A 27145-nucleotide genomic window follows, 5' to 3' on the forward strand; every position below is an offset into this window, starting at 1 on the left:
TTCTGCAACGTGGGTGTGATTTTTTCCTACAGAGACAAAGAAATATTATAAAATAAGCATGCACCAAGAGTACCTTGGGTTTGATGTTTTCATGATCAGGAGGCAGGGAAAAAGACTGTGGTGAAGTCGGCTCTCTGGGTCTTGATGGCAGTGTGCCTGGTGACTTGTCTGAGATGGGAGATCTGCACTTTATCACTGAGGAGGTGGCAGAATGCTCAGATCTCGGAGAGGAGGAGTTAGACCTAAAATTTTCTTGCACCAATGAAGAATTCAATTGTAGTGGGTGGGAATTAATATTACCAGTTTGTGGAACCAGTGGGGTAGAATGAGGCCGTGGGAGAGACCACTGCTTTGAGATTCTAGAAGAGGTAGGAGAGGAGGCACTGATCTCCTGAACAGATGTTTGGGATGAATCTGATCTAGATCTAGAAGGTGAGTGCAAAAAACTTGGGGAAGGAGATGAGTGTTTTTCTGGGGGGGGAGACAATGCACCTCTAGGACTGGAAGAAGCAAGCAAAGGATATGACCGGCAAGTAAAGATGGGGGAGTAAGTGTGCACTCTCTGAGACTTCTGAGGTGCCCGGGACCGGGAGGCAGAATAGCCCAGCCCTTCTGGAGAAGGAGAGGTGGGGCATGCAAAGGAAGAGGGAGCTGGGGCACAAGGAGGATACAGTGAAGATTGCAAATCTGGAGAGGCAGCTGATCTTCTATGGGAGGAGAGAGGGGATGACAAAGAATTTTGGCAGTCTGGAGAAAGTGATTGAACGGGAGGGTGCTTTTTAGGAGAAAGGGACCTCGCTTGAGGGGTGGGATGAGACTTGGAAGGTAAAGACAGATGCTGAGCCCATCCTGAAAGCCAATAATCCTCTTTGCTGGGAGAATCTGGCCTTATAGGAGGGCTTGAAAGAGATTTCTTGGGGGATGGGGGAGTTGTTTTGAACTTTTGATCTATTGCAAGTGTTGAGGAACTAAGGGAGCTAGGGGAAAATGTGGGACAAGAAGCAGGAGAAAGTGGCCTCCGCTGAGAGGAGCCTGATCTAAGAATAGCAGTCAAGAGAGTCAGTCTGGTTGGCAGAGTGGATTTGACTCCTGACTTGGCCAAATTTCCTCTGGATAAAGTCTGTGTGCAAGGCTCATTTATACTACATATGGTCGAAGAGGACCCATAAAGAGAGGGTGGAGACAAAGGTTTAGGGATAGGAGATAATGAATGTGTTATTATATGTACAGGGAGAGGAGACAGAGCATTCCGTTTTTTGGAAGAACTGGGGGATATAGACTGAGCTAAAGATCCTTGAATTTCAGCTGAACATGGAGGTTTGGAGGAAAGATTTGGACTCCTTGCTGGAACAGAGGATGTGGTGAAGCCTCCCACTTTGCAAACACAGTCAGGGTTATAGAGACTTGGTGTTTGTAGGTTATCAGACAATCGAGGAGTGGAGTACCAACTCTTTGATGCAGAAGAGGATATTTTAGACATTGAGGGAAGTGAACTATGGGAAGCAGACTGAAAGTAGAGAGAAGAGTCTTGCTTAGAAAACCTGGTTGCTGACTGCCAGTTGTTACAGGAATCTTCCAGCGAAGAGGCTTGATTCATGTTAACCATGGCACCGCACGCTACTTTCTGATTAATTGGAGAAATTAAGTGGACAGCAGGTGGTTTAGAGGAAAGATGATCAGAGGTGGAAAGAGTAGAAATTAACTGGAGAGAAAAAAAAAAAAGAACAGAATTGTTAAAATAGGTGGAACTTGTGGAACTGGTAAACACCCCACATTTCAGTCCTGGGCCATGCGTATAGGGTTTCCATTAGTACTGCTGTGTGGGTTAAAAGCATAGGGCTGTTTTAAGCTTGGTCACAGAGCCTGATGGATAAGGTCCTTCTGGGGAGGTGACTGAGGCAGACAAGCTATGTGGTACTTTGGGTTTATGACACTTCAGTTTTGTTGATGTAAACAAGGTTCAAGGCTACATTATTTTTCCTTTTAGGTAAAACCCAAGACAGTAGTGCCATGAGTGTCCGGAATCATGTGATGCCATCCACATTATGTAAACACAATGGAAGGTAAGAAAATTGCAATAGTGTCCAATCTCCCTTTGCCAGTTCATTGGAAAGCAGCCTTTTTGAAAACAGGATTCAAGTCAAGGGTTCTTTTTCTCATTCAGTAAACAGCTGAACTGCCCTTCTGCAGCACTGTGATATCAGAATGAGAAATTTGCTTGGAACTACTTAAATCAGACATCCAGTCTGCTTTTCACTTCTCCTGTCATTCACAGAGCAGAGCATTTGACAGTTTGCAGGCATGTGAGAGTCCTTATCCCCTTCTCCACAGTCTTTCGATACACTAATAAAACAGTAATGAGCTCTTTCATGAGTGTCTTTTTTCTTGGGTCTATTCTAATTAGGATTTGTCAAAACTAATTAGAGCATACAAGTTTATTATCAACCTGTTATACAGTTTCATGCTTCTAAAGAAAGAAATTCTCTCAAAATCTTCCAAGTTATTATAATGTTGAAATTAAAAACTGAGGTATACACAATATGAATAAAACCTATCAGTATGAAATCATTATAAAAGTCTACTGTAAACCCAAAAAGATACAAATTGTCACCTAACATTTCACTGAGCAACTTGAAAGCAGGGAAATTGACTCCAATTTCATAAAACTTGATATAAATATAAGAACACCTATTTAACTGCTGTTAGATACCCTGAAAATATTATGCAGCTCTATGAAAGACTATTATATGATTCAGTTTCAACACAGCTTGTTCATGGCTGTGGCTCAGCCTATGAATTATATTTTTAATACATATGTCCTACCAATAATAGAGATGAATAGTGATGATTATGATTATGTATTGTAGTACTGATATATTAGAAAACAAAAATAAGAACAAAACAACTACTGTTCAAGTAAGAGCACATGCTGGAAGAAGCTGTGACAGAAGAGGAGGATTTAAAAGCTTTCAAAGGCAGAAATATGCCTAAATATGGGCTAAACACACACTTCAAAACCCTATTAGCCCTTAAAACCAGTGAGCTCTTCCTGCTAAATGATGCCATACAAATAGCAAGCCTTTTAAACCAAAGACACTTTCTGCATAAGGTAACTTCAGAAAACCCAGGTCAATGTTCTGATTTATAGGAATAAACACAAAACCTCTGAATGCCTTTGCAACAACACTAACTTCCCCCGTTTTATACATGTGTTAAGGTGTCCCATTTCAAAGTGGAAAGTCAATGGATGTATACAGGGCAAATATTGGATATGAAAAATTAATGTTTATACCACTGTATATATATTCTATTCAACTGAGAAATTAGGAGTCTTGTTGAAAATGCTGCTAATGAAGAAGAAGCAAAAATACTGGAAATTGAAAATAATTTACCAGCATTTAATCATTATGAAAAATGATTATTAAATATGTCATGAAAGATAAAATTATTTAACAAATTGAAAAGCAGTGTGGTAATAAATCTGATAATTTGGAGCAGCCTCCTGAATTTAATAATGAATACTGGAAGTTAATCAACTACCAAAACAGAGCTAGGGTATTTAATCTCTGTATTTCAAACTAGAATAGATAAATTTCCCTTACAAAGACAACAGATTAAAAGAAAGTGAGGAACAAATATGAAACTTCATAATAAAAGCATATGATGTGCACTGACTTCTAATTAGTCAAAACTTAATAAGATTTATAAGCAGCTACAAAAATGGTCATGGTAGCAGATGACAAATATGTTCCTGCAAGTAAGATAAAGACATTTTGCAGTATTCTTCCAGTTTAAATACCACTGAACATTTACATGCTGAGCTAATTGAGCCATTAATCAAGTCTTCAGAAATTATTTTGCTATTGCAACACAGTATTAATAACCACATCCATAGATGATCAGCCTCTTATTTACAGGATCAGGGAATCATAATCAAAGTGGCTTGGAAGTGACTTCCAGAGGTCATCTGGTCCAGCCTCCTACTCAAAGCAGGGCTCCCACCAGCACCAGTGGCTCAGGTCAGCTGTGGCTGTGTCTCCTCAGTCCCCAGAGCTCTGATGGAGCTCCAGCACCCCCAGGCAGCCTGTGCCAGTGCTGCACCACCTCCCACTGAGGAAGCTGCTCCTAATGTCCAGATGGGATCACCCACACTGCTGTGATTTGCAGCCGTTGCTGCCTCACCTGCCCCTGCAGAGGAGAGTTTGGCTCTGTTGTGTCCATAACTGCCCTGCCAGCAGTTCTGGGCAGCTCCCAGCTGCCACTTTGACTCTTTGTGGGAGTCAACAAAGCCAGCTCCTTCAGCCTCAGCTCACATGTGCCCCAGATATATTTACACTTTTGGGCTGGACCCCATTCCCTTCCTCACATCTCTCTTGAATTTGAGGGTTGCTGGCCACCACACTGAGCATAAGTTTACATTGCAGCCTCAACAGTGCCAGGCAAGATAGAAAATCTTCCCTCAATTAGTAGAATTTTTTTCTGTTCTCTACTGGATTAAATCCTCCTGTAGGTGAATTGGATTCGTGCAGAAGAAGTGAGTGACCAAAGTAGATTTGTGCTTCTTTGGTCTGTGATTAAACTGCAAGCCTTTTTCTCTCCTCTTGAGTACCTATACATGTCTCAAAAATGCATGAAGAAAGTTGAAATAGGTGGCAAGGTTAAGTTAGCCCAAAGGGATAAAGGCACTTGAAAAAGATCTTGATGCCTTGTAGTTAATCATTCCAGAATTTTCAAAGTGGACATAATACTAGACTTGAGCCTTGCCCAGAAGACCTTCAGCACATTTGAAATGGCAGATCTGATCTGGAGATAAGGCAAATGGTCATTCTGGTGAGGTCACACTGTTCTGGAAGGGCACAAAAGATGTGGTTAGTTATACCAGCAAGACCCTGAAAGATATGCTGGTCAAATGGGAAAAGGGAAAGAGTGTGCAAACTGAGTGTGCAAATCATGTCTGAGTGATTCATGTCTTCAATCTAGATGTGATCCTGGGCCAAATTTACCATGCTTTGACCTCATTAGAATCTTTTTATAGACAGGAAAAAATAAAAACAAATTACCTACAAAGACTGCAACCTGAGAACCAGAAAGTCATAAGGAAACACCAGAAACTCTAGAAAACTTGAAAAAAATTCCTAGAGACAGCACAGTAAATCAGACTGTGAGCTGAGACTCAATTAACATAAATGCTATTCAGTCCAGTTTCTCCCAACAAGGAAGGTGCATTGTCCAAGCAATGGCATGAGTTTGCAGGAACCCCTGACTCATTTGTCTGGAAAAACCAAACTAGATGTCCGTCAATGGATTGAGTAATGTCAAGTGACTTCAAGTAACTAAAAATCCTTCTGGTTACTGATCCCTACAGTGAGTCAAGAAATTTCTCCAAGTTGAGCTCATGCCCTGACATTCAGGGAAGCAGATGTCCCGCTCAAGCCAAAGGGTAAACTCCCAAAGGCAGGATACAGTCTGGCTCTCTTGGATGGCTAGACTCTCTCTAACATAAAAAAAAAAAAAAAAAAAAAAAAAAAAAAAAAGGAGTGGGCAAAAGAACCCCAACACAATATATAAACACTAATATAAACACTAAACTCTTACCAAAAAGTTCCAAATGTGACTAGAATAACAGGTTATTTTTTTTTCAGACTTTGAATATAGCGTGGCATTTTCCAACATCAGTCAGGACCTCTATGTCTCACAGAACAGAAATTTCCAAATTTTTAATGCTTTCCTTTTTTCCTTTTGTTTAAACAAAGTCAGAAATGAATGAAGCTGAATGAGCCCTCTGGGTCAGTTAGAGTGATCCCTTCTGCAACACAATGGTCCCCAATACTGGTCCTTGCTCTTTTCACTTCTGGCAGGAAACTCATTGTCTAATTATGTTTTTAAGTTAACGTAATGTTATATGCAATAACTCTTAAAAGGGACATGATACTGCCCTTATAATCCAAGAACTGAAAAGGTAGCCCATAGATGGAGTCCTTCGTAAAAAGGAAATGTACCAACAGATAAACAATGCATCTCTTAAATCTTTTTGTAGTTTTTCCCTCATTTCAGAACTGATGATCCTTCATTAGATAACAAGTTGAAAGAGTGATGCCTAAGGAAACACCTTAGAACCAGAACAGTGAAAGGCAGCTTTTTAGTAAAAACATATTTTTTATGAAGCAATAGAGATGGCTAAAGATACTGAGATAATGAAGACTGAGGAAGTACAGTCTTGAAAACTTGTGACTAAAGAATAATTATGAGATATGCAATTACCCATATTACACGCTGCCTCTCTTCCTGTTCAGGTGAACAGTTATCAAAGTTGGATTTAATTTCTTGTTCTGTGCAATCTTTATCTTCTGTTACCTCACCTGCCAAACCTCTCTTTACTTCTCAAGTCACCTGAAGCTTAAGAAAGATCCAACATAGGAACTCTTCTGTGTAGTGTTCCAAAATTCACCCAATTTCTGTAAAAGCTTTTTTAAAAAATACCCAAGTAAGCCTGAACATTGCTAAAGTAAATTTGTATTTCCTCAGAACAAGTATTTTTTTACAGGCTGCTTCCTCTATATATGCTTACCTATGACTTTACCCTTCCTCATGGAAAATTCTCACTGACTTTACTGGGAGTTTCTCAGAAGAAATGAACATTTCATATTGCTGTGAATCCCAAACCAGAGTGGATTTCTTATCCACAATGTCTTCTATCATAAATTGACTCTGAATTTTTATGAAAAAAATGAGTGGCAAAAGTATTTCAACACAAGATAGGAAATCTGGAAATCATTTTCAGAAACAAAGTAGTCATGCTTAACATTTGTTTTTAAACTATCAATGAAGAATTGCATTTTCAAGTGATGGTAACCCAGTCAAGGTCAAAGGAAATGCCTGAATTTATTTCATGTGACATGGATATTGTTATTTTTTTAAAGGTGGAATTTTCCACTGCATATACTCCCATCAATATAAATCAGTATTTTTCCCAAGAGGGGAGACATTAACTTTTCATGCAGTAGTTTGGATTGATGCATTTTGTAAATTATATGTTTCAAAGACTCTCTTTGGAAATGCCCCAGGGAGAATTGAAAATTTAATAAGTTGATAAATGCACCTATAAAGATCCACATAAAATAGAAATGTCATCTTCATTAGTTCTCTACACCTGTGCAAAGTCAGGTGTACCAACCAACAACCAGAATAATAGGATTGTTAAAGCTTCCTTCTATTGCATAAAGAACTGCAAGAGCTGCTTAGGACAAAAAAGAATCTAGGTCAGGGAAGTCTGATGCTAATAATTCAAATGATCTCGAGGCTCCACTGATTTCAATGACCTTACCCAATTTAGACTAGCTAGGAATCTAACATCTCCTGATTAACTTGCTGTCATGATGAGCTGCTCTTAAAGGAAAGAATAGATCTGCCTTATCTGCTCCACACACACACACAGAATCATATGGAGAGGATGCAAGCCAAAAGGGTTGGGCCACCTCCTTAAGGTTCAAACATTACAGAAATGGCCAATGAAAATGTTAATTAAAGAACAAATTGACCCAGCTGCTGCACAAACTGGCTCCACATCCTGAAAGGTTTAGAAAGCAAAGGTTATCTCTAGAGTCTAAAGAGCTCGTTACCTGATGTTTTTGTGGATCAGTAGTACTGTGGGAAAGAGCAAGACCTGGAAGGTGCCCATCGCCAGGAGGTTTCCCTGCCTCGGTGCCAGGGGAAACGTGGGAAGTGGTCAGCAGCTGAGCACTGATGGGACTGTAGCCATTGGAAGGCTGATGAACATTGCTTGAGGCAGCAGCTACTTCATCTTCATCACCGGAGTCCGTAATCAGGATAAACTCAGCCTTAAAAAGGTCATTCTCCTGCATTTCTCCTTTGCTTGAATTCCACCCCAGGGACGGGAAAGCCGTTTGGGTGCTGCCTGCACAGACAGTGGACACACTGCCACGTTTGGCCCCACTCTTTAAGACCAGCTCATCAGAGACTGCGTCAGACTGCAAAAGACACAAGGAAAAAGATCCCAATTAACTGCATTTTATTTGTGTTCCCCAAATTGTGAAGCAATTTTGGCTTTAGGTAGTGGCTGTCTCTGCACCACCAAAAGTGCAGTGGGCAAATGAAGAATTTAGACGTGAGTACACAGCAGAAGCCACTTCCCCAGGGAGTCCCAGCTTCCAGCCCCCAGCCAGTGCTGTGGGGGCTGCCTTCCCAGCAGCTCACAGAGCAGCAGGGGGCTCTGAGACAGCGATGGCCCCAGACAGGGCTGGCACAGGGGCTGGGAAGGAGGGTGCAGCCGAGCCGAGTGAACTGTCACACTGCGCCACGCCAGACACGGTGGGAAGGCACCCCGGCCGCGGGATCCACGGAGCAGACAATGCTCCTCAGAGGAATCTGACAGACAAATCTGGGACAAAACCTATACATATTAATGAAGAAACAAAGGCCCTTAAGACAAGGCATTCTTCGAAGAGAGCAAAAGACTCAGAGGTCAGAGAGCTTTGCTGTGTGTTCAAGCTTCACAGCACAGACCACAATTGTTCCTCGTATTTTCCGCAATTTCCACATCCAGTATGTCACTTCTCAAGCATGCTTTGGATGAAAGCAGGAATAGTGCAGACTGCACACGACACACGTATCATTAAAGTGTTCGATATCGAAACTGCTATGGTGAATCATGTTTCCCTCAGAGGAGGAATCAGGTAAATGAATAGACATATTGTGTACTGCAAGAGGAAGCCTCCAGATGGGGCTCATATTTGAATGCTGCTTGAAGAACATGGTAATTACAAATTTCCACTTCACTGGCAGCTCCATGAGTCCTGGAGCTCAGTTCTTAGAAAAAATATTGGAACACAAAGGGGGATATCACCCCTATGAGTTTGACAATGTTATTTGGATTATTTGATGTTGGCTGTCGAAACATTGTTCAAGTTCTAGACATTTCAGAAGAGGGACTAATCTGTGCTATGAAGGCCTCACAACTGCATCAACTGCCAGAAGAGTTTCCTCTGTCTACAGAGAGACACATGGGGAAGAGAAACACAGGAAGACCTGATTCTGCTTTAGCCTGGGCATTACTTATAACAAAACCAATACTGAGCAGCTGTAAGTGTAACTAATTAGTTAAACCACCTGCAAATAATATTCCAGTGAATGTCTCTTCAAATACATCCATCCTTTGGCTGGACCTAACCCCTTTTTCGACAGATAGGTCACTGAAATGTTGGAACATGTTCAGGTCAGAGGGCAGTGAACTCCTCTGGAAATTTTATTACATGGCAAAGCACCCAGAACTGCAGCCCCAGCAATGTCCCAGGGAAAGAGCTGTTACACAAAACCAGAATTGCCAGAAGCACTAATATTAACCTGAGGATTGTGGTAGCCTTTCAAGCAGCATGGAATAAAATAAACATTAAGTGTCGTGAGGCAGGAAAGGAACAAACAAAGGCTTGACTAAAGGAGGGAGAGCCAGGAATGTTGTGCAGCTGGCTTCACTGTTGCAGGAAATCATAGGGACAAGTTTCCAAAAATCAAAAGCTCACTTCCACTTTGATGCATTACTATGCAGCTATGAAAGGAATTGGCACCTTTCTGGAAGCCACAGCACTGGCATTTGCTGAAACCAGGATCCAGTGAACAACTCCTGGTCAATTCCCATGTGATAACACTCCTTGCACACAACCTTGCTGTCATGAAGATCTAGAAGGAATGCCCCTCTGCCATTGCATGACTGACAGAGTGCAGAATTGAGATGATCAAGGGTTTCCTTCCAATATAAAGTCTGCCAAAGGCAAAGCAAGCTACTGAGCAGACACTCACCTTCTCTTGAACAATGATTCCACATCTTGGTAATTAAACCAAGCACAAGCCAAGAAACCATTCAAGGGAAAGGGCTTCATTTCAGCAATGCTCAGAATAAAATTTTCTTTATCATTTGAAGAAGTGCAAAAAGTGATGCAAACAAAAATCTACCTTATTTACAATGTTTTGATTGCTCAGGTCCTTTGGTTCCTCTGGAATTGTCACAAGGAACTTAGAGATATCCACAACCTCAAAATGAGTTGGAAGCTGTCCAATGGATGGTACGAATGTGAAGGTCAATGGTTTGGTCCCAGATTCTTGAGAAGAGACCTGCAAAACACAAAATTAATTCATCTTCTTTATCCAAATAAAGACAATTTTTTATCAGAATTGAGATAATATGAGTAACATGAAATAATGAATTTATATAACTTACACGTCTGTTTTTAACTCTACCTGTCATTGTTTTGGTGGGGGTTTTTAACTGGCTAATTGAGTATTAAAGCCTTATTTAACAGACAAAAGACTGTCTTGGTTATACTCATCAACATTCTCTATATTCTAGTGGTTTGGCTCAGCAGACAGGAGAACTTCTGTTTGATAGCTTGCTATTCTTTCAATTTTCCATAACAAAATCAGGAAACCATATTTAATCCATTTCAGGGCTGTTTTCATCTTTGTTTAACTCCACTTTAGTAGAACAAAAATTCAATTTTACCAGTGTATCTGGGCAAATTACAGCCCCTAGAGTATTTGCATAACAAAAACCAAATTGGAAAACCTTTTGCTCTGGAAAAAAAAAAAAAGCAAAATATGTTCACATTTTCTAATGCAAATGCAGCTAATTCTGAGCAATATCAGAAATAAATTGCAATTTAAGTATCTTCTCCATTTTCTTTGGGCTTCCCAGCCACATACACCAACTCGTTGTTTGTCTGTCTGCTTGTTTCTCCTTCCCCCTGTTGCCCTCTCAGTAGGACTGTGTGTATAGGGCTGAATGCACCAAAGACAATGAAGGCAATTTCACCTAAATGTTTGATTTTATCACAGTGCTCTCTGATCACTTGAATCCCCTTCACAGGAGATGGACCAGGCAGAGGAAGTCCACATCATCATACAACTCTCAGTTGCTTTGCCAGGTATCAGGAAGAGGAACTGCACATGCCTTCCCCAGGTAAATAGAGGGAGCCACACCCCAAACTACTGAACCTGACACACTGACTTTCCCACTACTTGTTGGTGTAAAAAATTCTTTTTTCTAATTCAAAACGATGAAGTACATTGATATTCCTTTGTTATATCTTATGTAAATCTTATGGCTGGTAATTATCTTTTCAATGAACTCTAATATGCAGAAGGTTGAACAGTATTGACTCATACAGGAAAACATGATTATTGACTCAGCTTTTTTTTTTTGCTTGCTTGCTTGTTTGAAGTGAAACAAATTGAAGAGCTATGACTCTCATTATGCTTCTTCGTAATTTGCATCCATAAGTAAATAGCAATTATGGAACAGAGCAGAATTATGGTTTACATTACTTGATCACCTTGTGGCTGGAACATTAAAATGATGGACACAGATTTCCAGTTTCAAAAAACTCTAGGCAAATATAAGTTACTTCTACTAACAGCTGTCTCCTGGATTGCTTGGGCAAAACAGAGGCAGGTTATATGTAGAAATGCTGTCAACTGCTCTTTCCTCTGCAGTTTGGAACAACTGTGCTCTCTCAGACACATCCAGGTGTGCAGGTACAAGGTGCTCTCCTACTTTTACTTCCCCCTCCATTTCCCACAAGTGACCAAGCACTGGAATAAATAATGTATGGCCTGAATCAACAGTGAAAGAATAGCAGCTAAATGCTGCACCATGCCAGGAGCTCAGGATGTTATTTTATGTGAAGGAGAAACAACAGCTCTGTCCTTCTCTCAGGAGCTAAGGTACTTGAGTCTGATCATTGCTTTTCATAACAGACCAACATAGCTTTTAGATATTATTAGCCAGCACAATGAACACCTAGTCCTTGCACCTGATCCAAGCCAGCCGAGTACCATCAGTACTCAAGGACACTCGCTGGCGAGCGGCTGCCACTCCCCACGGCACAGCCAGGGATGCCACCTCCAGCCCAGCACCTGCTGCACCCAAAGGTGCCTTCAAGGGGCAGGATTACCTGCACACAGGCAGGAGCATCACATCAGCACCAGTGGTTTCTGTACAGCTAACACAATTCACTGCAGTCTTACACCCTACCTGGGTCTACACTAAAATCAGCTAGAGATGGCCTTTGCTTTCCTGGAGACCTGTAGTTTTGCTTTCATCTTCTCTCTCTAATTGGGAAGTGCAGCTGATGACTTTGACTACCTTGGTTGCCTTTAAAAACATTTTCCCCCCCTACCTCACCCTTTAGTCAGGCTCTTGTTTTGACACTTGACAGCAGCTGTTCTGTATCACTGGACATTTTTGAGCCAGAGTGCAAAACATTCCTTATAAAAGAAAAAGGAAGAGAGGGAATAAGTGTACAAAGAGCAAGCCCAAACACAAACAGATTTATGGCAAATTCCAATATAATGTGTCAGAACTGCTAAACTCCCACTATTTTATCTGCATATTTGTAACGAGAAAATACAAACAAGAAATTAGACTAGAGGCTCCAGGCTGTTGCACAGTAATGGAGATATCTTGATATCACCTTATTTTGTATGTGTCTTACCCTGCACTTCCAATTTTATTGCTTTGGTGGAAAAATTACAGAACTCACAAAGTAAACCTTGCTGTCTTTGGCCTAAAGACAATAATCACCAAAATTGCTTGCAAGCTAAAACTATGATTGGAAAATACATAAAAATAGACAAATAAGATTTTTTTTTTTCAGGTGGGAGATGCCATTAAATCATGACATTATTTATATTCCCCTAGTGTATATTATTTTCCTAAAGTTTAGAAAGCATACACAAGCAAATACAATTACTGCATTTCAGACAGTTTCAAGCTGCTAGATACTGCACTAGGCAGTGACAGGACTGTGCTCCTCTTAGTTTCACTCATAGCAATTGAGAAACAGGTACTTCCAGCAGGTAAAACTGGTCATGCAATCTAAGCTGCTTCACAGAAACCTAGACAAGCAAATATCACATGACTAGCCAGAAAACACAAGCATTGCCACTGAGGGAAAACAAATGAGAAATATTTGTGGCTTTAAATTATTTTTAAACGCTTACTTTCATTTTATTTTTTTTAAATAAACAAAAATACTTTGACATTTTAAAATTTAAGTTTTCATTTAACAATACCAAGCAGAAGGAACTGTTACATACTACTTCCTTCTTTAAGGTAGAAAAAAGAGTTTTGCACCTTTTTTTATATACTCATTTCATTTACCATCTCTCTCTCTGGCTGATATTTCTAGCCTTGAAGAACTGAGAAGAAATGAAGAGGCTGGACCTCCAGTGCTTCATTACACCTGTTAACAGCCACTCTGATATATGGAGGTAAACAATAAAGAAAAAAGCTTAAAATTCAAATATATATTAAAAAATATATTAAACTTCTTATCATCTTTTCTCTGTAATCAGTAGTAACAGCAGAGGTAATTCAATATCATACATTCCCTGCTGCTGGAATTCACTTGAATCAATACAGTTACAGTGGCAGAAAAATACCAAATGTGACATCTATTGAATTCAATACTAAGGAATTCTGGTTTATATTATATAATCAATCTTATGCACATGAAATAACTGATTGTTTATAATTGCAGCCATCATAATAATTAGTTTTTTGAATAATACAAATTATAGAGTTTAATATAAATAACCTTCGAAAATCCATTGGTGTCTATTGGCAGCTTCATAATATATGGCCAAAAAGCTTCAAAATGAAAAATTTATTCTAGATGACTTCCATGAGCTCCTATGTCATCAATTTACAAACAGGTTTGTTGCATAATTAATACCATCAATTTACAATTGCCCTGGGGATAGTAACTTAAATCATATTAATTATTGTTTTCATTACCACAGCTTCTGTAGTCCTTAGTTGTAGAGCCCATATTTATTGTCTCGGTTACCTTATGAACACAAACAAACACTTCTATTTAATCTCTCATATGCTCCATATGCATTCAGCATGCTGCCTATTTTGTAATTTAAATAGAGGTTCTATTGTCAATGATTGCTTCTCAGGACTTCCTTCTGGAATACAGATTGCTAAAGTGAAATTCAATATGCTGGTTCACGTTACCACTTCTTCCACTGATTTGTTAATGTAAGTCATTCTATTAATAAAACAACACCCTGAGAAAACCTCATTCTTGAAACATCTAGTTCTTCCTTTGAAGATATTTATTTGTTTAAAGGACAGAAAAGGAAATTATGAGTAAATAATAGCCAAATAACAAGTGTGTACATCATGACATAGAAACACGTTGACTGAAGTACTGTTTTGGTCAGAGCACAAATTCACATGCCCACAATTCCTGAGTGATAAATATAGCTCTGACACTCAGAAAGAGCACAGCTCTCATTCACCCAACTAGGGAGAGGGGCCATCCAAAAACACAGCCTGAGTTCTGCAATCTCTCCTTAAACTCCTTTTCTATGTCCAGACTAAAGTCAAACCACAAAGAGACATTGCCTCCTCCTAGAGACAGAGAAAAATCCAGTCAGATGGAACTATCAGTGAATGAGATGTAAGAATCTTTAGCCTATCTTCATATCCTGACTCATTATAGCTATCACAGTAACCTAATATGGATTAGCTGCTTATTGTGTAATGAGCTCTGGCTTTTCTAAAACCTTTTACAAACAGCAGCAGATGATCATCTGAACACCAACTTTCTCACTGTGAAACTTCAGAGGAAAAAGCTAAACCCACTCCAAAAGTCCAGAATGAAATTACACTCAAGATGAAGTTTGTGCCAAAGTTCCCAAGGATAACTGTGGTCCAGAAGCTTCCCCAAGCTTTGTGATGTGCCCATTTTATCACCTTCAGCAAATCGTTTGTGCTTCTTTCATTACATCAACACACACTCAAATGCAGACAAGTATCTCTTGAAAATTAATGTGTGATGTGTGGAAAGCACTAGAAAGAGCAAATGAATAAGAGTAAAAAAAAATTAATCTATTATTCAAAATGCAAGAGCTCATTCAGATTAAGTGGGTTTTTTCAAACATCAGTTTAATTAGCTCTTCAGCCCAGCAGACTTTGTACAACTGTAATTGCTCTTTGATACTGCTCTACACATATGCAGCTAAGTTTGATGAAAAGTAAGTAAAAATAACATTTAATTTCCTCCTTTTGCTAAAGGCAAGTAAAATACCTTGCCTGTCATGCTTACTTGACTTAATTAAATGTAGTGTGACTAAATGGTCATAAAATATTAGACCCTAAGATGATCTGGGTCTTTAAATTATATTTCTAGTGTCCCTGACACCCTTAAACTGCTTATTTGCTTTCAGTTTCCTAAACTTCCTAAGAAGCAGCATCCTCCAAGTTAAAACACTGTGTTGTAACTTCCAAGCTGCTCTATCCATCACCCATGTACAAAACCACAGCTAGGTTGTGCCACACCCAGACTGCCCCTAGCTCCTCCTTCAGCAGGCAATCACCACTTCCTTCTGGCTGTCCTGTGCTCGTTTTGCTGTGTGGATCAACCAGAAATTAAGCTGAAATCTTGTTGCTGATTTTGCACTAGTATGGCCAGGCTTGCCATCTGGCCTTCCACATGAGGCAGTCAAGGACTGACAAAAGTAGACTGAAAAAGTTTGAAGGCAAAAGAAAACTATTTAAAAATCAAAACAAAACAAAAAAATGGTGTTGTCTCACATGCACATGGATTGTTTATCAAATTTTTTAGATTGATCATTGTCAGAAGACCTCTTGGGAAATGTGAGACTTCAGATCAAATCCAGTGCCTGCAGATTAAGAAAAATATCTGCCTAGAAACTACAAGGTCATAGGACTTCTGCCTTCATATGTAAAGCATTCATACTAGCACATTAGCAGATACATTTAAAAACTGATATCCATAATATATTCTTATGCAATGTCATGATACCTCTGCCAAACAAAAAAGGCTGCACACTGGTGAGTCACATTAGTATAGCAGAGAGGCAAAACAGATCCCCATTTTCCAGTCCATTTTTGAACAGTTCCGACTTGATTACTCAGTGAGAAATTGAAAATTAGAATTTATTCCTTTTTCCTGTAAGTTTCTTGCAATTTCAGCCCTGTAAGAGAATCCCAAAATGCTGCTGTTACCCTCACAGCAACCTTAAAGCACATTCTCATTAATCTATATGACATAATTCCCCTCATTGTGTTTTCCCAAAGGCTGTGCCCATCAATAAGAGGGTGTTTTTTCAAAACAAGCACTGGGAGGATAAATAAATCCCTCCTTACCTCTGTCAGAACTAAGACATCAGTCTTGTGGGGTGATGCTAGCAAGGAACTTCAATTTTATAGTATCCCACATCAGCCATTTGCCTTTTGGTGTCACAAAATGTCTGAGAGGTTGAGGGGCAGAGGGGTTTCAGCCAGAGCAGCTCCCTCCCCGCAGAGCTGAGGCTCACGTGCCACCAATTCCCATGACATTCTGCCACCACACCCTGAGCACTGCCAGTCCTGCCTGCCACACCTGAGGAGAACCAAGCCCAGTGGTGCAGCCACCACAGGTGAGCATCTCTGCTGTCCTCCTTCCAAAAACATATTGCAGAGCAAGTTAGGGAGCACACCAGTGACATTGCTGCAAGCAATGCAGTTTGGAAGCAGGTGGTGCCCAGCATCACAGCTATGCCTGCACATACCCCTGCACGTGTTGAAAACTACACCCTCTTATTGATAGAATGACAGAATAGTCTGAGTTGGAAGGAACCCATAAGGATCAATGAGTCCAACTCATTTTTTTTGTTGTGAGTGGCCAGGGATTGAACCTACAACCTTGGCATTCTTAGCATAGGTTTTAATCAATTGAGCTCATCTCCAAGCAGACCATTACACCATTAATTTTGTACACTGGATTAACTAGAGAGTGACTCCAGAAAAAGGATATATATGTGCTAATACTACATGTCATGCTCTCATAGCTTGAAGGCTGCTGAAGAAAAACAAGGGATTTTAAAAGATGCTTCCAAAAGTACAAGGACAAGATAATAGCAGAAGCCTTGAAAGTGCAAGTGTGGAATAGGAGCCTTAGGGTTACAAGCACAAATCGTTAATAATAAGTTATTACTCACTACAGGAATGTAACCTTGTGTGCTGGTATTAAGGATAACAGAGCAAGCAAAAAACCAGTATGTGGCATACCCAAAACTTATCAAACACCATTAAATTTAGATTTAGGATGTTCTGGCTGATGAAGGAGGAACAAGTAAACTGTTAACAAAGACAGTAAAGTAGCTTCAAGTGGGCCCAAAATCCTGGGTAAGCCCCATCCCACCATCATCCACCTTCCTGCAAACAACTGGAGATGCTGGCAGCTTCCATAACGATACATGGAAAATAAAAGAGGTAGAAATGAGAAAGTTGTCTAGGTTGCTTTCAGCTGTGAGATCTTTGGGAATGAGCTGCAATAATAGGGCTGTTTGGACTTTAAGTATATGTCTGTACCTAGACTACACCATAAGTCTCATGTATGTGAGAGTTTGTGTGCACTTGGGCGAGCAGTACAATGAGGAGGTGCTGAGAGAAAACAGATTGAAGAGAGGGTCAGTGTGAGAGGTAGTGCACAAAAGTCTTTCCCAAATGGATAAAGTCAGGGGATTAGTGGTCAGGTTGAATACAAAATAAATGATAAATTCAGAATACCAAGCATCAGCCCAAGACCACCAGGACACACTGGAATCAGCAATGAACAAGTCGAACCCCCCCCTGTATCTGCCGTACCCAAAGACCACAGGATTACACATACAGCTCATTCCCTAGGAAGCCAAAGGCACAGTAAAGCTTTCTACTTCTGCACAAAGAGCTGTGGCTCCAGCTGGGTATGAGTTAGTGCATGAGGGTTTGAGAAAGCTGCTTGAGTAACCAAACACACCCAGTGAAAAATTATCTGCATTGATAACAACAGCCTCATTCTCTTAATACCTTGACTAGCAAAAGGGTTCTTATAAATATTGTTTTTGAGAAGGGTTTCCTTCAACTTGTTCCTGTCAGGGAAAAGGGAATTAACAACATTGTAATTCTGTGATTAGACTGGTAATTTTCCAGTTAGAGTAACTAGAAATTTTTGCATGTCTGTATGTGCTTCTCTAGCTTGCATGAGTTGCACAAGGTGCCTGGTCTTACCTCCTTTGAGGTTTAGTAGTGATTTGGATGCAGGAAATGAGACTGAGCATTTCCCACCTGTGCAAGGTTTCTGCTCAGTTTTGAAGCACTGCTTGGCTGGCTTGCTTAGATGCACCTGGAGGAGGACTGGTACAGCCCCACTTCAGCAGATGAGTTACACTTCAAACTTCTCCAGGTTAGCAGCTGTATGTGAAATCCCTCATGGACCTTTATGAGGACATGCTGGATGTAGGGCTCAGTACTTTGAGGCAAACCTGCTCTAAGCAAGAGCACTTCAGCATTTTGGCAAGCACAACATTATTTATTTCACAACAGCATTTTTTCTGTGTTTCCCCAGGTATAACTCCATCCAAAACACTCCAACACAGTGTGAACACCCCAGTCATCCAAGGCTGACAGGAAGAAATGAACAAAAATGGCCCTTTGTACCATGGTCACCCATTAATTGTAGCATTTACTCTGAGAAAAATTGTCCTCTAACCCAAAGAACTACAACTTCAGGTTCAAATTCATTCCCACTGCCAGCACTTTCAGCAAAGAAAATTCTTTCCAAGAGAGGATACAAGACAGTTTCCAACACTCCCCCCTCAGAGGTTGCAGCTGCCTCTGTAAGATTTAATGTGCCCATTCCCATGCCCCAGGTTAACAGATCCTGTCATTACCTCCTGCCCTGATACAACCAACCAGCTCCAGCTGCTCTCATCCAGACACCAAAATGCAGTGATATACTCATACACAACCTGCAGCTACTACATGCATGTCTCCACTGACAGCTGTCTCCTCATTTTGATTTTCTGATTTCCTAAAAGTTTCCTTTTCCTCTAATATTCCTCATTTATAAAGGCTGTCTGTTTTCAGCTGAACAAAATTTGTTAAAAGTATGTTTAAGTTTTTGATGGCTTTTTCAGTTTAGTTTATTAAAATATTTACATTTTTTAAAAACTGTAGAAAATAAGAGATTTTGAGACAAGTTTTGGACAAGTTTTATTTAATTAGAAAGTAAGTATTCATTTTAAAATAGTTGATCTGGCAGAAGGAAAGTAAAGGCTGATGTGATTTGCTTCTGGCAGCACATATTCTTTCCTGTGTTTGGACTCTGCTATTACTATTATTTTAAAATAAGAATCACATCTTCAATAGGTACCTCCTTTCCCAAACTGCTACAACTTGTGTCTGGGCACTGGTACTGCTGAGGAACTATATTTTTGGAGCTGGGATCCAAAGAATATTAATAAAGAGTTGTGTTAAATTTTCAAAAGGCCGTACAGCTGCCACCCACATGCCAATGACAGATAATAGCACATCTTTCATGTTTTGGTGTTACCTCACTAAATGACCATGACATACTCTCAAATATGTTTTCCAAGATTCAAAATGCCATCTGGATTTTACAAGTTTTTTAACAGTCAGAAAAGGGCATTTTGAAAAGAGAAAAGCAATGCTGTCAGAGATTTCAACAGAGGCAAATTAAAACCTTAGTCTTTATCTACTCCATACATGACCAGACTGAGAGCTTCTAGTTAATCTGACATCATTTTTTTTCTACTGTCATTTCAGCAGACAGCAGTGAAAGTCTTGTAATACCAGCTAGCCCATATTCCTCAGCTCCCTTCCATAAAGAAGAGAACAGAGTTCTCATTGATGGTACATTAGGGATACACAGAGTACTTTGGAAATTGCTGCTAAATTTTCAGCTTTCAAACAAAGCACACATAAGGGAAGGCAGTTAATATTTCAATCTCTAAGAAATGGATTATTTCCTCTTGTATTATCAGCAATAGGCTTCTCATCAGAAGCTGCACCCTTTACAGTCATCTGTGCCAGGCATTTAATGAACAATCAATACAAGCTCATCTACAAGCATTCTTACCTGTCCCCTACTAATAAAACTCAGAGGGTTGATAATTCAGATGCCTCCTCCTGCAGACTGCTGCCTGTAGTATGTAGAGCACAGTTGGAAGATAAATAAAAAATGAACATTAAAAAATCAGCAACAAAATGTCTATGATAAAGCGGAAGAAGAGGTCATATTTTCCCCTTCTCAGCAAGGACTTTCAGAGGTCCTTTTAATGAGCTATTTTCTGAGTAGGTCTGTGTGGGCCCAGAAGAATGCTGGCTACAAAGAGTAATTATTCTGGCACTCAGCTACTAGCAAACAATAAGGTAAAGCTGAATGGCTGTTGGCTTCTTCTGCACGTTCACAGGAGGGCACGATAACAAACTTAGAATCTTGTTTTCTTCTCTGTGGTAATCATTTAAAAGCAGCTGTCTTCAAACATTTAACTTGAGCTTTCCCAGATATCAAGAATACTACGTGTTTGACAGTGCTAGGGTCATTTTCCTGTGACTTTATCTATTGGGAAGAATAGTTACACTTGTTCCAATTAAATACCTTTACTTATTAAATAATTTTAAGTTATATATATACAAACTTGACTTTGTCTCATCCAAAAAAAAGTTGTTACTTTTCTTCTTTGGCATAATAATTCACTAAACACAGTCATGTACCATTCCTCAGATATTTTAGAGTGTAGGAGAAAGAATAGAAGAACTGTAGGAGAACAGCAGACTGTACATTTTGCACCAAGAACAAGCATAATTTCTTTAGACAACAAATCTGGGGAGTGAGAAAACATTTCATGACAAAGTCTGCTACTAATGTCAGGGTTCTAAAGAAGAGTCTCCCAAATTTAAGCAAAACCCTGTCAGTGTTAAAAAGAATAATTTGGTGTTTCAGTTGAAAATGTGTAAATAGCACTCTTTGCATAGATGCTGCAAACTAACTGAAAGGATCAGAGGCTCAAAGGATTATAAAAAAGGGGAGGGGACCTAATTGAAATTAACAAAAATCTATGTGCTGTCTACAGATACTTTCTTCAGGAGTTCCCAATATTAGAATTCGGGTGACAATGCAATGGAAACCACTTTGGCAGGTAGTAAGAAACAATGTAGGTTCAGTACTTAATTCCTATGTATTTGTACTGTCATGTTGTATCTTCATTCTAGGAAATTGGAGGAAGGCATGAATGTAATAATCACAGCTCTAGATTAAAGAAGCAATTGAATTAATTTACTGACAGAACTACAATATCATAGATTTTATAAATATTTTTGTTACCTTAAAATAGTTCAAAGCCTGTATTTCCCATAATACTACAAAATAAACTCAGTACAATCAAGATTGGCCCTGGCAGTAATTCCAGTATATTTCATAAGATTCTTAAACCACCCTTATCACCAAGGAGGACTTATTACCCTCAAGCTGTGCATTAAGTGACATTCCTGACATACATTACATAGGATGGATTCTGTCCCTCCTCCTGAAAAGGACATTGAGCATTTTGATGACATTAGGAACATTCATAAGTCAAGGTTCTCTTGTGCTGTGTTTTCTATTAGCTAAAGACACATGCCCTCTTCTTCAAACTCTAGGCTTTAGAGCCCAAAATTTTGTAGCTATTCAAAGAGACCTTTGCTCCTTTTGCCTTAGTGGGAGATGAATCTGCAATCTCTCAAAAAGCAAAGGTGACAGGTTCAGGGAGTACATCCCTTGCTTACTGCAGTGCTCTAAAATGCCTGGATTGAAGAGAATCTTACAAGATTTCAGAAGAAATGGTGATTTATTTTTTTTTAATAACTTTGGACCATTCTTTCTTAAAGTTACTTGAAATAAGTCAAATTTCACCCAAGAACTGAGTGAAAACAAGTATGATTCTGAGTTTCTGAACTTGGCCTTTGCTTTGAAAAGGGAAGAAATATATCTTGGGTGAAAATTGAAACTGAAATTCAAATTAAGTAAAATAGGAGGGTAATATTAAATTTTAAAAAGTGAAAGCAATTCAGTTATCAGTTTGTAAGTTTGAGATATCAGTCATAGTTTTAATTTTCAAGAGCAGGGATCATTAAACCAGACATCAAATATATATCCTTCATTTAAATTCAACAGCAAAGACCCTATAACTCATGCATTACTTTTTCATCCAATGTTTTGACAAGTTAGAAGATTTACAGATAATAAACAGATTTGGACTTAATAAAAGTCCTTGTTCTGCATCAGCAAATGACTCTTGCAAGTATTCTTTATCCCAGAGATTATATGTCCTGTGAACAATATTAAGAAATGAGAAGCATTTTTAATAAAGTTCTCCTATCTGCCTGCACAAGGCACAATCTGTGAAAGGTTCATAATCAATGTCTTCTGAACAGCTTAATTAGTTTACATAACACAGAAGCATAGCTAGTCTCAAATTAAAAATAAATAAATAAATAAAACCCCTAAAACTCTAGGTCATGTATCAAGACCATCCTAACAGCAATGTATTGGCAATCCAATAAAATTTTAATTATTCACACTTTTCACTAAATCTTTGGATTATTTTAAAATATTCTAAATGCAGTTTTTACAAAAAAAAGGCACTGTTGTACTATTTATGTCAAATTCTTTTTCATAGTGTTGGACTTTATGCTCCTATTGACTACAGCTCTTTCTTCAGGAAAAAAGTGATGAGGAGCTGAGTTCTGCCACAGCTATCCAGGTGAGGTTTTGATTAGAGCAGAGAACACAGGTCAAGGGGGGAACTCAGGCACCCAAGGTGAGCAAAGGGCCGATATACCCAAGAAGCTCAGCCCTCTTCCCTAAAACACCCATTTTCTGACACTTAAAGCAAGTGTAATCACTGACATGTGTTCTCCCAAAAAACTGTACCCTCATGCAGTATTTGTCTCCCAGCTCCAGTCTCTGACTTTGCATCTGCCCTGTCTATAAGGTCTTGTTTGTTAACTAACCAGAAACTGGCATGAAGAAAAGAATTTAAAAGTTAAGAAATCAATGAAGTTGTTTTTTGAAGTAACTTTAAAAGACCTCTTGTACCAAAAAATTACTTTTACTCTGCTTTCCAAGAAAGATTCTTTTAGAAAATTACCAAATATACTAGTAGATTATGAAATTCCACTAATTGAAAAGGTTGCCTTTAACTTCAGTAGAAGTCAGATGCTGTGTTTTGTTGCATGTTGCCTTAACAGACTCTATATTGCCATTGTACATAGGAGGTCCCATCTCTTTTGGAGTTCTGCAGTGGACCAGGAATTTTTCATTTAAGTATTTTCTCCCACACTAAAAAAGTCAGTTTGCTTGAGCAAAACCTTTTAACAGAACATATTTGGCTTCATTCATTTTATCTGGATGGTGCCTTGAATCCAGGAGGGAATAATTGGTGGAAGCACCAGAATGGAGAGACAGAACTGCTTTTGAAAATGTCTCTCTGAATGACAAGAATAAACTCACCCCACGTTTCCTACAGTGCTGATGAATGACCCAGCTACCAGATTGTTTTCAGATGTCTCTCTCTCAGATGTGTTTTTCAGCATAAGATCTGAAAGAGGTCTCCACCATTAGCATCAGAAAACAGATTACCAAAGGTTGAAACCTTCCTTCTGCTGAAGTCTTTTCCTAGTCAGAATTGTCAGACACAATTATTGCATGTTATAATGGTGTTACAACCTTCCAGAGTCGGGGAAGCATTTGACTCAAAAATCCTGACACTAAGGCCTTGGAAGAAGGATGTGCGGAGCATGAAATGAGATTTAGGTAATTCTGAGGTGACAGATTTTGTTTTGCAGCACCCACTGGAACCTGCCTTTTGCCTGCAAGCAGCCAAGAGCCACTGCAGCACCTGATGGTCACAAACAAGCCAGAAAGCTGCAGGTGAAGGATCTGCACATCTGACCTGCCATCAGCTTTTATTCTTCTTCCAAAACAGTGCATTTGAGATTGTACTGTGGTCACAAATAAGCCAGAAAGCTGCATGTGAAGGATTTGCACATGTGACCTGCCATCACCTTTTATTCTTCTTCCAAAACAGTGCATTTGACATAGTCACAGATTTGAAGAAATTGGCAGACATTTTTGTTTGGCTCCTCACTAATGCTAAATAAAGACAAGATTTAGGGTTGTAGTGACCCACAGCTGTTCTTGGCAAAATTCAACAGCCAAAAAGATTTATAGAGAGTGATTTGTGAAATGAAAACAAAATCAGGTCTGCTTAAGAACTCCTTGTCTGCTGCACAGGACACAAACTATTTCTTAGTCATTGCATTTTCACTCCAAATTTACTAGAACCTCAAACATTCAATACAGCATTCAGGATTAAGAGGCTTTGGCATGGTTTCTGGAGCAAGTGCGTGTCTTTGTGCGTGTGTGTGCTCAAACTAAAGACAGGAGAATGTTCTGTGGGTGGAGGTGAAGTGTCAAGAATTTGGGATTTGCTTTTGCAAACAGCTAGATCAGCAGACTATATACTTGTCCTATAACAATACACTTGGCCTTGCTCACATGGAGCTCCCCAGTTTAATGGATTTTTTTAAATGAAAAAAATTAGCCTTGAGCAAGGTTTTGTGATGTTTTTGAGATTGCATCAAAATAAAAATAAAATAGGTTTTCATACATTTGCACCTGCTACTTAAAAATACACTTCATTCCATGAAGACTAATGAAAGGAACAGTTCCATAAGAATTATGCTGTATCACTTCAGAAGACCAAATTCTAAACTCTATCAGCTTGTTTCAACCCTAATTACCAATGTGGCACACTTCAGAAGTTGTTTTCTCATCCAAACTTAGTTTTTCTCTCTTGGAACATGAGCATCTGATTGCAAGACTATTTTTAAAGGTTATTATCCATCAGTGGAGGTACAGATAGTGAATCAATCATCTAGGGATTGCTGGACATCCACAACTGCAAAATAAAAAAAATACTGTGGTGCAAATGGATTTATTTAAATAGCCTACCATTACTTCTCCCCTGGGTAGCATGAGAATGTCTCTCTGCTAACAGGGGATGACTTATTTGATTGTGTTAGTCAAGCATTTGCAGTCATGTGGCCTTTCATACCTGCTAAAACAAGCCTGAAACATCCTGAAAAACTCTTTTGCAGTACTTCTTAGCAACAGTGAAATCTACATCACTTCTAAGACATTTATCTTCTTTTTTGGGGGGTTTTTTTGGGGTTTTTTTTAACATCTATTACACAGATATACACTTAGAAAGTATATTCTGGGAAAGAATTCTTATACCCTGCATCCATCATTGCAACTGTTTAGTTAGATAAACCCTCTGGTAAAGCTCCATGTTTCTTCTCTGCTCACACTGACTGCACACTTTCCCAGGAACTGTAAAAATGAACTCACTAAGTTATCAAACACAACTTCTGAGAGCCTAATGAGAGCTAGCTCAATGCAAAAGCTTTTTCATTATTATTAATATTATAAAATGACAATGAAAAATGAAATCTAAACTAAAATAAAATAAAGGCATGACATCTTCGAAGAATATGTGAAGAATGTCATTTACTCATGTAGCAGCAAAGGAAGGTGCACAAAAAAGTCACCAAGAATTGGTTTGGTGTTAGATTTTCACATCAAATGTAAGAGATTTTTAAACACACAAATTCTGTTCAGAATGCAGAGAAACATTTAAATCTTCTCAAAATTTTCTGAGGAAAATTGAATCATTGGAGGGGGGGAAGACAATAATCAGAATATTTAAGGGGAAAAAAGTTAAAATATTATGTTAATAAAGGGCAACAAAGAGAGATTCATTTAAAAAATACATAGAAATTCCACCAAAAAAATCCAAATAAATCATTAATATTTAGAGCAATGTAGAAGCAGCTAAGGATTAGCTGTTGATCAGGACACGGGAATGGAAAGGACAATTTAGGTCCCCTGCTCTGGCCCAGTGAATATTCAATTAGTTAAACAGCATGAAAGACTTTCATTAGGAGAAACTCACTGACATACTCTGTGCCTAATGATGAAGTACTGTAATTGCCCGGCAAAAGGAGAGATGTGAGCTCAGCTCTGCTCTGGCCCCTCTGCGCCGCTGCTCTCTGGTGCCAGCGCTCGCACAGCCTGAGACAGGACACTGCACAGCTGCGCTCCGCCTGATCCTGCGGGGCAGTTTCCACACTCTCATTCTCGTAAGAAACTGATACCTAGTTTAGAGGCCTAAATTTGGAAGGAGTCACAGCTGAGAATGCCGAGAGGGCGAGCTGCTCCCCGGGGCTCCGTGTCAGCTCCTTACCGCTTCCAAGGGCCGGGGCTCGGGCGCTTTTCTACAGCCAGCTTTTCCTGATGGCTCCCCGAGGCAGCTCACCACTCCAGGGTCACAACTTTCTTGGGTGATTACTACAGATAGATCCAAATTATCCCTTCCTAAGCTCCAGAGCTCGGGAGACCTGAGCCAGTCTGGGTCACCAGCCGCGCAAATACGGGCTAATTGTGTAACACGTCACCTAATTTAATAAGCAGAGCACAGCTCTGTGCTAGCCAAATGACTCATCCTCCACACCAAAGTGGCTCCCATCCAGATGGAACATGGTGGTGTCTCCTCTCCTTTAAACGTGGCCCTCCAGGCTTTAGAGGGGATGTGCCTGTGTGCATGGACAAAACACTGCACAGCACCTGCACACGAGTCCTGCAAAGGCAACACGGGACTAAGAGCCATTGTGGTCCCATCTCTCAGGTCTCAGAGGTTCCAGCAAGCAACTCTCAGTTCTGACAAAAGATGTTTTTTGTCCAAATGTGCACTGCTGAGCTGTTTGTGCCCTGGACAGATCCCCACACTTTCTGTATGAACCCATAGTACCTACGTGGTGAAAATAAAAGTCCACGGCCAAATCAACTCCAGTGAGATCTAGAGTGCTAAGTCATCATGAACCTGTGCAAGCAAATGCCTCACAGCTCAGGTTCCCACCACCCATTCAGAGTCCATGCCAGTTATACCACCCCAAAATTCCTGTACTTTGGAGAGTGTCCTAGGGTGACATTATGCAATTTGCAACACGTTGTTTTCCAGAGTAACTCTACTAGATCAGCCTAGAGTTTTGATACCAGTCATTCACATTCAGAAGTTAGCAACATTCTAATCAGCTTTAAATTGCAATCAAATGATTGGCACATCTTAAAGATGCATCAATCTTTACATAAGTAATAGTAAAATTCCATTTTTAACAGAAAAACTATGTTGTTCCAGACATCAAATTTTGGTGGAATTATCAAAAATGGATTTT

General features: G+C 39.5%; 1 protein-coding gene across 8 annotated transcripts in view; it reads right to left on the bottom strand.

The window, feature by feature from the left end:
- MLIP (muscular LMNA interacting protein) overlaps positions 1-27145 on the bottom strand; it is a 102779-nt gene that overhangs the window by 51503 nt on the left and 24131 nt on the right. For 6 of the 8 annotated variants that reach the window (XM_059842721.1, XM_059842722.1, XM_059842725.1 and 3 more), the window contains exons 2-4: positions 9967-10125; positions 7620-7988; positions 74-1702 (exon numbers count right to left, since the gene is read on the bottom strand). In XM_059842721.1, coding sequence (XP_059698704.1) covers positions 74-1702; positions 7620-7988; positions 9967-10125 — 2157 coding nt within the window. Of the gene's footprint in view, positions 1-73; positions 1703-7619; positions 7989-9966; positions 10126-18133; positions 18306-19946; positions 20146-27145 lie in introns of those variants that run through there. The other 2 variants (XM_059842727.1, XM_059842728.1) reach the window with 2 other exon arrangements.

This window comes from Haemorhous mexicanus, chromosome 3, assembly GCF_027477595.1.
Source record: "Haemorhous mexicanus isolate bHaeMex1 chromosome 3, bHaeMex1.pri, whole genome shotgun sequence".
Classification (NCBI taxonomy): domain Eukaryota; kingdom Metazoa; phylum Chordata; class Aves; order Passeriformes; family Fringillidae; genus Haemorhous; species Haemorhous mexicanus.